This window comes from Clinocottus analis, unplaced genomic scaffold (assembly GCF_023055335.1).
Source record: "Clinocottus analis isolate CAN_PGR_092001 unplaced genomic scaffold, fCliAna1.0.p SCAF_22, whole genome shotgun sequence".
Taxonomy (NCBI): domain Eukaryota; kingdom Metazoa; phylum Chordata; class Actinopteri; order Perciformes; family Cottidae; genus Clinocottus; species Clinocottus analis.
The window spans coordinates 10417501-10430336 of NW_027175954.1; the positions used below are offsets into that span (position 1 = coordinate 10417501).

Genomic DNA, 12836 nt, shown 5'->3' on the forward strand with positions numbered 1-12836 from the left:
ATACATCTTCTTGTTAACCTCTCTTGATGTTCAGGTATATTGCAGTGTGAGTCGAGTCAAGTGAGAAGCACAAACCAGATCTTCCGTCTCTTCTGCCACGAGTGTCAGCGAGTGTTCCATGATCGACTAATCAACAACCAAGATAAAACTTATTTTAACACCATCGTCACTGAAATGGCCAGTAAGTTATTCTCAAATAATACCTTGCCTTGCTTAATGCACAAACTGTTTGAATGGTGCACATGTTCGACCACTATCTGTCACACTCCCCAAATTCCACTTATTATGCATTGTTTGCAATACTCCTCCTTTGACCCTCTCTTCCTTTTTGCCAGGCAAATACTTTAGCATTACCTTGGAGCCCTCGTATTTTGTGACTCAGCCCATCATATTTGGGGACTTTATCAAGGTCAGGTTCTCTCTTCTAATCAAAAAATACTGATAAACATTGTCTGATAAACATGTTTTATTAACACTGAAATACCTAACAACCTGCATGTATTCCCATTTCTCTGCATCTGATGATCTCTGTAGCTGGGTGCAGAGAAAGAAGATCGTCTGTATGAGGATCTGACAGATATGAAAAAGATTCAGGATGTTCTCCTGGACTACCTCGATGATTACAACATGGCCTTCTCCAAGGAGACCAAGCTAGTGTTCTTTCAGGATGCTGTCGAGCATGTTTCCAGGTGTGTTTTTGTAAACTTGCACCAGTGAATTTACAGATTTTCGTAAGGTGACTTTTTAGTAGGTGGTTACGGTTAAGTTAGGTGGTGCAAACAGTGAGAAGTTACACTTGTGAAAGGAATACCGAAAGAGACAAGTGCTAAGTGGTTCAATTGCAATGTCAGGGCTCTCAAGTTTTGAAGACAGGCAAGCGTGACATATATCCCCTGGAGCCGTTCGTTGACGGGGGGAAGAAGGGGCTCCTAAAATGTTTAGATGAGCTTTGGTAATTAGTTGTTTGTGTACTTAAAATGTTTGTACATTAAAGTGGACAGAAGCTGTTTATCAGTACCGTAGATTTGTATCACTTTATATCACTCCACACAAAACGGTTGTTTTAAGGTATGCTATGAAATTGGTCTGCATTAAAAGTTTTTGGGAGTATACTTAGGTTTTCTAAAATTTTCAAACTCGTAAATCTCTTAATTTTATGTCAACATGGCAGTTTATCTTTTTTCCTAATCTCCTAGGATTTCCCGTATAATTCGCCAGGAGAGAGGCAATGCCCTGCTCGTAGGGGTGGGAGGCACAGGCAAGCAATCACTCACTCGCTTGGCATCCCACATGTGCGAGTACTGCTGCTTCGAGATCGAACTGAGCCGTGGCTACAACTACGACAGTTTTCATGAAGACTTGAGGAGGCTCTACAAGATGGCAGGTGTGGAGGGCAAGGATACGGTGTTCCTCTTTACGGATACTCAGGTATGATGAGCGGACTTGGCTTATAAGAAAACAATAATAATTTGGATTCCTGCAGATTGTTTTGCACATGCAAGATTGTTGTATACTCTGTTTCCTGTTGTAGATTGTGGTGGAAGGGTTTTTGGAGGATATCAACAACATGCTGAACTCTGGCGAGGTGCCTAACCTTTTTGAGAAAGATGAGCTGGAACAAGTACTAGCGGCCATCCGCCCTAAAGCCAAAACAGCTGGAATCAGTGAAGAGAACAGGGATGAGGTACACCCAGGGACACCAATGCTGTCAAAAAACCTACATCATTCAGCCACAGTTTATCTACAACATGTGCAAATAATAGGTGATGTGCCAGACTGTTATTTGGCCTGGCACCATAACACAAATGATTCTTTCGCAGAGATAAGAAGAAACTGTTCGAAAACAGTACTAGATAAACCCATGCAATGTTTAAGATGTTCAGATAAAATAAAGAGATAATCAGTACCAAAAGCTGTCAGGAGCCAAAAGAAGATAAAATAAATGCCTAACATTTCAGAGACAACACACATACAGTTTTTCCCACAAAAGGCTTAAATAGCTTTAGTCTGGGCAAGAGCACGAAGTTAAAGTCAGTGTCCCTGAGGGAGCTGTAAGAAAACATCGGCCTTTAATGTTTTCCGTCTTCTGAGACCAAACCTCCGGAAATGATGGAATCTTTGCATGTCTGTGTGTTGCCCTCAGGTATTCCAGTATTTCATCTCCCGTGTACGGGAGAAACTGCACATCGTGCTGTGTATGAGTCCTGTGGGCGATGCCTTCAGGTCCCGATGTCGTATGTTTCCTTCACTGGTTAACTGCTGCACCATCGACTGGTTTGTGCAGGTATGTCGAGATAGCTTGGTTATGGTTGTGAAATTAAATATGATGAGGTAATTATTAGCCATAGAAAGCTGTACACATAAATACAACTATTCTAACTGGTACTCTTCCTCTTGAACACCATTCTTCTTTCAATATATGTGACATGCTGCGGGTCCTGGCAGTTATGCCTAAAATGGAATTTCTTCTTCACTCATTTCTTGATGCATTTTTCCTCTCTCATCTACCATTCTGTTCAGCTGCGCTTACTCAGGATTGCAGTTTATGGCTTTCTATCCATATTGTTCCATTTATGTTCTTTGTTAGCATACAAAAAATGTTTTTAAACTTATTTGAGGAACCTTGTAATTTGCATCTTCATTGAACGTCTTTTATTGTTGCATTCTATGAATTTTTTATTGCTTTAATTTTGCTGTTCTATTGAATCACTATGCCAATATACAAAAGCTTGAATAAAAGATAAATATCTTAGTTCTGGTTGTACTCCTTATCTAACTCTTTCTTCTTTTAACGCAACCTTTTGGTGCTCAGTGGCCTCGTGAGGCACTGCTCTCTGTCTCCCAGGCCTTCTTCCAGAATGTGGATTTTGGCGGGGAGGAGCTCAAGCAAAGCTTCTCCACCATATGCGTGGAGATACATGTTAGTGTCACTGACATGGCTGAGCGCTTCTACTCAGAGCTGAGACGCCGATACTACACCACACCTACCTCCTACCTTGAGCTCATCAACCTCTACCTGTGCATGCTAGAGCAGAAGAGACAGCAGTTAATTATTGTAAGTCCAACTAATACGGTGCTCAGTACAAGTAATTACTTGTCGTGATAAATCTTTCTCAGACTGAGAAGAGCAAATAAGTAATTGCTCTAGCTGGTGCTTACTCGCGATGGTTAATTGTTCATTTTTTTCAGTGTTTAGTTCCGTTGTTCTTGTGGCACTGCAATGCTTTCTTTTTGTTGGTTATATCTCCATGTAAAATATATATATGATATATAACTTTTGGTGGGGGTATTTATGTACAGGCCAGGGATCGTGTGAAGAATGGTATGACCAAACTGCTGGAGACCAATGAGCTGGTGGACAAAATGCAAGTGGAACTGTCTGCTCTGGAGCCAGTTCTGAAACAAAAATCCATTGATGTGGATGCCCTCATGGAGCAGCTGGCTGTAGACCAGGAGAGCGCCGACGAGGTCTGTATGTGTGCTTGCGTACATTTGTTTGTGTGAGAGAGATTATAGTTGGACAAACACAGACCTTTCAAAAGCGTGTTTTGTGTTCTTTAAGGTGCTGAAAAAGCGTGTTACCCTTTTCTCATTGCTGGAGTGTATGTGTAAAAAAATATCCATTCCATAGGTGCGGAAAGTAGTATCAGAAGATGAGGCTTTGGCCAAGGTCAAAGCTGAAGACACCCAGGCAATAGCTGATGATGCTCAAAGGGACCTGGATGAGGCTCTGCCAGCCCTGAACGTTGCCAATGTGGCCCTTAGTTCTCTCGACAAGGCAGACATCTCTGAGATCAAGGTGTTCACCAAACCCCCAGACCTAGTCATGACCGTCATGGAGGCTGTCTGCATCCTGCTCGGCTGCAAGTCAGTTTACTTTTCTCTCACTTAAAAGAGTCTCTTATCCTTCCATTCCATTATGTCACATCCTAATATTCTATTCAAGAAGTAAATACATCAAATTAGGGATTTTGATATGGCGTTGTACGAAATACTTATCTATAGTCAGTTAGTTACATACAATAGAAGGTTGGCACGCCCCCAATTTTTCAAATGATGATGTTCATCTTTATTATTATATTGATTTCTAGTGACTCTGTCAAAAGTCTAAGATTTTTTTAATCCCACATATTTTATATACACATTCAGAGATTCACAATCTCAAGACTCGGTACACATCCCTTTGTCAATCCTTAAATTTTATTATTCTGCAGAATTGCTACACTAATATAATCCTTCCCAATATACCATCTACTTTCACCTTTCAACACCCACCGTTTGGTTCGCAGCACACTAGCAATATCTAGAACTCTTACTAATTCAGCACCATGACAAGCTACGTGAATACAAGTTCTGTTGATAGAATACACTTACCTCTTTTGTTTCTTCTTGTTCTGGGTTTTGCCGTGTCACCAGGTAAATTAAGCCCCACATGCACACTTATTAATTGTTATTGTGCATTTTCTTACGTCTGTCTCCTAACAGACCGGACTGGGCCAGTTCCAGGCAGTTGCTGGGTGAATCCAATTTCCTCAAGCGTCTGACAGAATATGACAAGGACAATATCAAGCCTCAGATCCTCATGAAGTTGCAAAAATACATCAACAACCCTGACTTCATACCTGAGAAGGTCTGTTTGAATTTCATGACAGATTATTTGATGGCATGAATTTTCAATAAGTTATGGAACCTAACACAGTCTGCTTCAATATTTGCTACTTGGTGAGATTCATTATTGTGTTACTGCTGTTAGGTGGAGAAGGTATCCAAAGCCTGCACATCAATGTGCATGTGGGCCAGAGCCATGGATCGTTACTCCAGAGTCCTCAAAGAAGTAGGCCCCAAGAGGGAAAAGTTGTCTCAGGCGCAGGTCAGTAACATACACCCACAACAGTAGAGTATAGTATGCACACAGGTTGTAATCATATTACAATTTATTTAAATGTACTTTACATACTCTTGGTTTAAACGTCAATGCTGCCTATTTTTGTCAAGTCTATTATAATCAAAGAATTCTTCCACTGAACAATCAATTTTCTATTAATCTTACAATCTCACAGAGGATTTTTCTGCATACATTGGACCAAATAATAAGAATGAAAACTGGACTTCATTTTCTCTCAATAATCCATTAATTCCCCTTCGTCCCTTTCTTCCTCTATTCGAACCAATGCAGGCAGAGCTGGATGTGACGATGGAAACCCTGAGGGAGAAGCAACAAAAACTTCAGGAGGTAGAGGACCAGATCAATGTCCTGCAGGAGCAGTTTGACAGTAGTGTTCAAGAGAAGGAGGGTTTAGGTAAGGGGTGTGCTCAGTATATGTTACCACTTACAAATGTTCTCAGTTTTGTTAGCCATTTGAATTGAAAAAAACCCAACATAATTTACCTTGTTAATATTCTCCCTCTCCCTCTCTCTCTCTCTCTCTCTCTCTCTCTCTCTCTCTCTCCCTCTCTCTCTCTCTCTCTCTCTCTTTCTCTCTCTCTCTCGCTTTCTCTCTCTCTTTCTCTCTCTCAATCTCTCTCTCTTTCTCCCTCTCTCTCTCAATCTCTCTCTCTCTCTCTCTCCCTCTCTCTCTCTCTTTCTCTCTCTCTTTTTTTCTCTCTCTGTCTCTGTCCCTCTCCTTTCTTTCCACAAAGTTAACACGATGGCTCTGACACAGGCTCGACTGGAAAGGGCAGGGAAGCTTACTTCTGCTCTCGGTGATGAGCAAGTACGCTGGGAAGAAAGCGTTACCTTGTTTGAGCAAGAGATCATCAACGTTGTGGGGAATGTCTTCATTGCAGCTGCTTGTGTGGCCTACTATGGAGCGTTTACTTCCCACTATAGACAGTTGGTAGGTTTAGTGTTAACAATTACTCTGGTATGCAGAATGGACAATTTCACACTGAATCTGTTTGTATATCAAAACACAGAAGTACAGTAATAAAATGAGTGATAAAGAAAGGAGAGAAAATACAAAAAAAGAATACAAAAAATATTTTAAAAGCTTTAAAATAAAAACAACCAAAGATACAATGAATACACTTAAGCATGTGTGTGTGCCCCCTTTCCAAGTTAATTGCCCAGTGGATAACACAGTGCCAGAAACTGTACATCCCCATCAGTTCCAGTTTCAGCCTGATCAACATTCTGGGAGATCCATTTGTCATCCGCCAGTGGAACACAGAGGGTCTGCCTCGTGACATTGTCTCTACAGAAAACGGGATCCTGGTGACCGAGGGCCGCCGCTGGCCTCTCATGATCGACCCACAGGATCAGGTGAACTACCAACTCGGATCAAAATAGCATTTATTCAGTGTGTTTCAGGTGTGGATCTGTTGTTATTTGTTGTGATTGGTCAATTAATCAGTTTTACGGAAAAAACTAACTTCTTGTCAGATACGGTCAAACACAGAGTTACAGGTTACACACACACACAGACTCACAGTCACTCACACACACACACATACACACAGTTCTCTGGTGTCCCACACAGAATAGACACAAACCAGCTCACTCAGACTTAAAAACATGTACAGGATGGAAATATTGTTACCGCTTCAATTTGTAGACTTCCATTAAGCTTCTGTCCATCCCTGTAACTTTATATGTTGTTCTTCTTTAGTACAACTGTGCTCTCCTGCTTAACAAAGACATAATGATGCAGATATGGGTCTGACAGGTATTCATGTTGGTTGTGACAATCCATGTATGTGCCTAACAGATGGATTATTCACAATTAATTATATACTGTACACTCACACAACATTGAGCATGTTTTCTACCGCTGTACTACCATTTCTACAGTCTCTCTTTGTCACATTAAGTGCTACCATTCATTCTTTTCATATACAGTGTAAACAGGCCGTCTTGTTGTCACATTAAATTAAGGTTATTTCTTTCACCCTTAGGCTAACCGATGGATCCGCTCTAAGGAGACAAAGCATGGTCTGAAGGTGATCAAGCTGACAGACTCAAGCTTTCTCCGTACCCTGGAGAATGCCATACGCATAGGCAATCCTGTACTGCTAGAAGAGGTAGTTACACACAAATAATAGCACACATAATTTACAATTTGGGCATTTATCGGAACTGCCTATTCATCGCCATTTGAGACCTTTACTGGATAATCTTTTTGATTAAAGTTGTATTACTGTGTGAACATTACTGCATTCTTATATTGTAAGGTCTTATTGTCTTTAATAGTTAAAGGAGACTATAGATCCAGCTCTGGAGCCCGTCCTGCTAAAGCAGACGTTTATTGCTGGTGGACGGACATTGATCCGACTCGGGGATTCAGATATTGACTATGACAAAAACTTCAGGTTCTATATGACCACCAAGATGGCCAACCCACACTACCTACCAGAGGTAAGGACATTAGACACACTCCTCGAAATCTCCACTTTAGGTTTATCTGGCATCAGCAATTGTGCATCAGAGATACAATCAAACTATGCAGCCTTGGATTAGACTAAAACCAACACACCTCTGCTGTATTTTCTACAGAAGAAAGTATAATCATTAAAAAACTACGGCACCCAGCTTTTTATAGGCTTGCAGAAGTACGTTGCATGTTGTGTGGACTAAGAGAGTGACATATAGAACCTTTGTGCCCTGAGACAATTAGTGCTGGCTTCCTCTAATGGCATCAACTTTGGTCTGTTTGCAGTTTGGCAGGATTTAGGTGTCAATTTTAGGGTGTTTTGTTTTTAAATGCATGTAAGACTTGTCCGTTCCTGTTTCCTTACAGGTTTGCATCAAAGTTACTATTATTAACTTCACCGTTACCAAATCTGGCTTGGAGGACCAACTACTTAGGTACTTACATGCACAGACACACATGGAAGATAAAGATTGCAACCTTTCCAAACCACATGATCCACATTTACAAACTTATATACAACTCTATACACCCGAGTAATGACTATTTGCACTTTGCACATGCCACAATCTATAGCTATAGTGATATTTGTATTTTATTTGTTTTATTTCCTCCACCCTGATCTTACTGCAACCTCTAGTGACGTAGTACGTCTGGAGAGTCCACATCTTGAACAACAGAGGAACGAGCTGATTGTGTGCATCAACGCTGACCGCAACCAGCTAAAAGAGATCGAGGACCGCATTCTCAAGCTTCTCTTCACCTCTGAGGGGAATGTACTTGACAACAAAGAGCTAGTTCAGACTCTCCAGGAGTCAAAGGTAAACATCAAATGGACGTTTTCATCCTCTACAAAAACCATTTCCCCTTTTGTTTGGAATTTTGCTTGGTATTATCATATTGTCCTATTCGGTTTTCTTCTGTTGTGGTTAAAAATATGTCTCTTGCCGTTAAGAAACGTCCCGATGCGCCAACAGCAAGAAACCCTGTGGTTTGTATCTGACTTGAGATACCACAAAAACTCTGTATCAGATGGCACTCAGTAATTTCATGACACACAGATCACGAACAGAGACTGGATGAAGGTTACTTACTCCACGTCAACTTTATTCATAACACCGACAGGTTTACAAATAAACTTGGGTTGGTCCCGGTCTATCAGACAACGAGCATCTCCTCTTATCTGTCTTAAACCAACTAACTATTAAACCCCAAAACATATGGTGATAAACATGATTTCATGAGCAAGCAAAAGTCCCACCTCTCTCCTCATATTACATAGTTCTCGTCATTTGTTATTGACCAAGTCCACCAATAAGTTTCCAGATAATGGTGTCTGTGTGCAATGTTATGCTGGCCTGTGGCCCATACTTTGGTTTCCCACTCAAAGCCTACCTTTGGGCCAGTACTTGGGCATGCCCCAGGTCACAGTGACTGTTTGTGACTGTTTCAAAACACCTGAACTGCTCACCAGAGGAACTCCGTAGTCTTTGATATGGCTCCATCCTGTTATTCGGACTGCTCTCTACAACAACATGCTTTTTCTTATGGAATGTTTTGAAAGGTCGTGTGCTGCACAAACTCTTAGATAAGCCTGGCTTCTGCCAAAAAATATAAACTGTGTACAGAAGTACTGAAGTCTTGTTGTAGTTATTGCTGGTGCTGCTGTCTTATGAGACGTAGAACTACTTATTGGATTTCATATTAATTTGGATAAAACATTCTCTGATATCTATGTATATGGCCGTGACAACATGATTCTCTCAAACATTTTTTCTTCCACACCTCCCTTTTTTCACCATTCCTCAGGTAACATCAGAGGCCATAAAGCATCGTCTGGAGGAGGCAGAGGCCACTGAGCTGATGATCAACTCAGCAAGAGAGCGTTACCGACCTGTGGCCACCCGAGGCTCAGTCTTGTACTTTGTCATTGCCAGTCTGTCTGAGATTGACCCAATGTACCAGTTCTCCCTTAAGTATTTCAAACAGGTAAGTGAGTAACCAAAAAGAATAGAAATAGAAACTATCCTTTTATTAATCCCCTTGGGGAAATTATTCTCTGCATTTGGCCGATTCTTGATTAAGGAGCAATGGGCTGCCCTGTGTGGCACCCGGGAAGCAGCGAGGAGTTAAGTGTCTTGCTCAGGGACACTTTGACATGTGAATTATTGGGGAAGGGCGCGGGGAGGGGGGGGCTGGTTCTGGGGATTGAATCGGCTACCTTGTGGTGTGTGGACGACCACTCATCCCCCTGAGCTACAGCCACCCCCTGTTCTCTGCATTTGACCCATCCTTCGTATTGTAAGGGGCAGTGGGCTGCCCTAGGGAGGCGCCCGGGAGCAATTGGGAGTTCAGTGTCTCGCTCAGGGACACTTCGACTTGCAAACTTTGGAGAGAATGGGGATCGAGTCGGCTGCCGTGTGGTTGCGGGATGACCACTCATGACCTTGAGCTACAGCCACCTCTGCATTTTTAAGCTTTGTAAAGCTTATGTCCTCTTGTTCAATATTTTTCCATCCCATTCTTAATGTTCATTTATTTCTTCACCCTCAGCTCTTTAACTCCACCATTGAAACATCCGAAGAGAGCAGTGTGTTAGAAGATCGTCTCCAGATCCTGCTGGACCAGATCCTATTCAACTCCTACATCAATGTGTCCCGTGGCCTCTTCGAGCAGCACAAGCTTATCTACAGCTTCATGTTGTGCATAGAAATCATGAGGCAGCGTGGGGAGATTTCAGATGCAGAGTGGCAGCACTTCCTAAAAGCTTCTGTCGCTGTGGAAAAGGTGAGAAGTTAAAAAAAAATCATGCTGGTAAATTGCTGCTGTCAGTTGACAATCTCTCCAATAGGAAATGGGGGTGGAGCCTCAGTGGTGTTCATATAGCTCGAAAGCAAGCAATCTCTGTTGATCTTTATTTCTCTCTTTCTGTGTGTATGTGGGTATATCCTTTGCATATCTCAAGAACCATACTTCCAATCTACTTTACACTTGGCAGGTATATTGCTGGGGACCCGGAAGAGCGCTGTTTCTAATTTGATGCAGTTTATATACACTGCACATTTAATATTAATTGATTTTGAAGCGAACAGCGCTATGTGCAGTAGCGGGGGCTTGAGTGATCTGTGGACTGAGTTGAGCAAGTCGTCGACTATTTTTATTTAATCTAAGCTCAATGCTGCACGCTAACTTATATTTTTTTGTATCTGTTTTTACAAAGCTATTGCATTATTTCCTCACTAAGTTTGAACTTACACATGGTTGGTGCGACAGACTATGGAGTTATTGATCAACTAAATAGCTGAAGTACATCGGTTCATACCTGAGTGACTAAGACTTTTGCACTGATTGCAAAGGCCTATTAAAATGAATATTCAACTGTCAGAAAGGAGATTTGACCACTAAAGCCAGAAAAAGTTTTGTTCTGGCTTTAGTAGTTTTAACGGCCTGGAGGAATAGAGATATAACATCCTTGTTTAACTGTGTCATGAGCTCTAAGGTGTTTTTAAGATTAGTCAAAAATAGATAATTACTACAATTTTTGGCAGGATCTACTTAACAGCAGATAAACAAGGTGCTTTTTTTCTCCTTCTAAAAATACCCTCATGTTGTGGTGTTAGTAGTATCTTAACTCTCTCCCCCTCTTTTTTTTGGATTGAGTTGAGAGTCCTTTGTCACAAAGTGTCAGTCAGGCTCTGTCTCGATTATCATATTGCTGAAGAACTTCTGAGATTGATGGAAACACACACTGTAAAAAAATAAATAATATTTGTAAAAATCTGTCAGCGGACAGGTTGGCAAAATAATTTTGTCTGTGGAAGAGAGATAAGAAAAGAAGAATATTTCTGTTTCTCAGCTGTCCTCAAACCCTTTAAGTAGCATCCTTAATAGGCCTTTGCAATCAGTGCAAAGGTCTTAGTCACTCAAGTCAGACATGACAACTTCAAAATGGCTAAATCTTATCTAAAAGTCCAAAAGACAGCTTGTTTACATTTCCATGTTTTTCTTTGTTTTTCTTCTAAGCATAGTCTTAAACCTCAGTGAGAGTCAGAAGAGTGGGCAGCTGTGGCACCAATGGTTTGGGCAATAAAGAACTAAGCAATAAGTAGAAGGCCCTTTGGGTATCAGCGGTATTACTTTGTGACCACAATGCAGATCAGTCGGTGCTGATCAGGGATATATTCCCATGTTCATCCACCATTTGCTGCCTGTTAGCCCTTATGATTCTCCTGTTAATACCTTGTCTTTTGCATCGCAGCTTCAATACATCCGTCATCTATGCTTCTCTTGCTAACTTTGAGTGCATTTCAAATTTGTCTCTTATCGGCTGCATCCTCCTGCCCTGTTCTGAATAATTTTGTCTTTAAAACTTTTATTTAAAACATTTAATTTTTCTTTACTGCCTCTCTACCGTCTGTCTTCCATTTATTTCCCCATCTCCTTCCTTTATGGTCATAATCGTCTCCTGTTCAATTTGTCTTTCTTTCAGGACTATGCAGAACGTCCAAATGTGCCATGGCTCAGTGATTTTCACTGGCACGCGTGTTGCGAGCTAGAGGACACATTGCCTTGCTTCAAGGGCATCTCCAAGGAAATCACCAGAACCCTTATCAACATCAAACTAGGTAAACCCAATCCAACTGTTATCCTGGCAGATGTGGCACAAATCAGCATATTAGATGCATAATGTTTCTGCTAAATGTAGAAAAAAATAGAACATTCATACAACAACTATTAACAAAACATTATTGTTCACTGTCAGGCTTAAATTTTCTAATTCTTGGATATTAATTCATATTTTTTAATTATTATTATTAATTAATTATTCTGCCACAGTAATTTATAAAGAAGATGTGTATCATATTAAATGATGCCTGTCTTTTAAGGGTGTTTTCAAGCATCTATTAATCCAGAGACATGGGAAGGCTATATGCCAGAGTTGCATCCTCTTGGGGAGTCCAAAGAAGTGGAGCAAGGGAGTGAGATCAGAGGTTACTGGAATGAAAGGTTGGGGGCCTTCCAGAAGCTAGTCCTGATCAAGAGCTTTATTGAAGAAAAGGTGAGCCGAGATGAAATCTGTGGAAAGACATTTTTTCAACCCTTTCAGATTGTTTTTCTGGCCCTTCTTTCCTGTTGTTATCAGATCAACACCTTCCTCCCTCTTGTCCAGGTGGTGTTTGCAGCAACAGAGTTTGTGATTGTCAGCATAGGGAAGCAGTTTGTGGAGAACCCTCCTGTAGACCTGGCAAACCTCTACAATGACATGTCCCCTTCCACACCACTGGTCTTTATTCTTAGCACAGGATCCGACCCCATGGGTGCCTTCCAGCGTTTTGCAAAAGAGAGAGGTTGTCTTGACAGGTAAAAAAAAATAAGATAAACAATTGATATAAGGTTGGTGTCTTTGTATAGGCAACAGTGCACAACCTGGTAAGTGTTTCCACATGATAACAAGGGTCTCTTTCTCTC

General features: G+C 41.2%; 1 protein-coding gene across 3 annotated transcripts in view; it reads left to right on the forward strand.

The window, feature by feature from the left end:
• The window catches only part of dnah6 (dynein, axonemal, heavy chain 6), a 48700-nt gene that overhangs the window by 26410 nt on the left and 9454 nt on the right, over positions 1-12836 (forward strand). For all 3 annotated transcript variants that reach the window (XM_068588522.1, XM_068588524.1, XM_068588523.1), the window contains 23 exons: positions 35-181; positions 336-409; positions 535-689; positions 1197-1428; positions 1532-1684; positions 2144-2284; positions 2813-3055; positions 3301-3468; positions 3632-3867; positions 4486-4630; positions 4754-4870; positions 5177-5300; positions 5641-5837; positions 6059-6262; positions 6895-7020; positions 7190-7354; positions 7737-7804; positions 8008-8188; positions 9177-9356; positions 9921-10154; positions 11857-11992; positions 12254-12426; positions 12538-12728. In XM_068588522.1, coding sequence (XP_068444623.1) covers positions 35-181; positions 336-409; positions 535-689; positions 1197-1428; positions 1532-1684; positions 2144-2284; positions 2813-3055; positions 3301-3468; positions 3632-3867; positions 4486-4630; positions 4754-4870; positions 5177-5300; positions 5641-5837; positions 6059-6262; positions 6895-7020; positions 7190-7354; positions 7737-7804; positions 8008-8188; positions 9177-9356; positions 9921-10154; positions 11857-11992; positions 12254-12426; positions 12538-12728 — 3790 coding nt within the window. The remainder of the gene's footprint in view (positions 1-34; positions 182-335; positions 410-534; positions 690-1196; positions 1429-1531; positions 1685-2143; positions 2285-2812; positions 3056-3300; positions 3469-3631; positions 3868-4485; positions 4631-4753; positions 4871-5176; positions 5301-5640; positions 5838-6058; positions 6263-6894; positions 7021-7189; positions 7355-7736; positions 7805-8007; positions 8189-9176; positions 9357-9920; positions 10155-11856; positions 11993-12253; positions 12427-12537; positions 12729-12836) is intronic.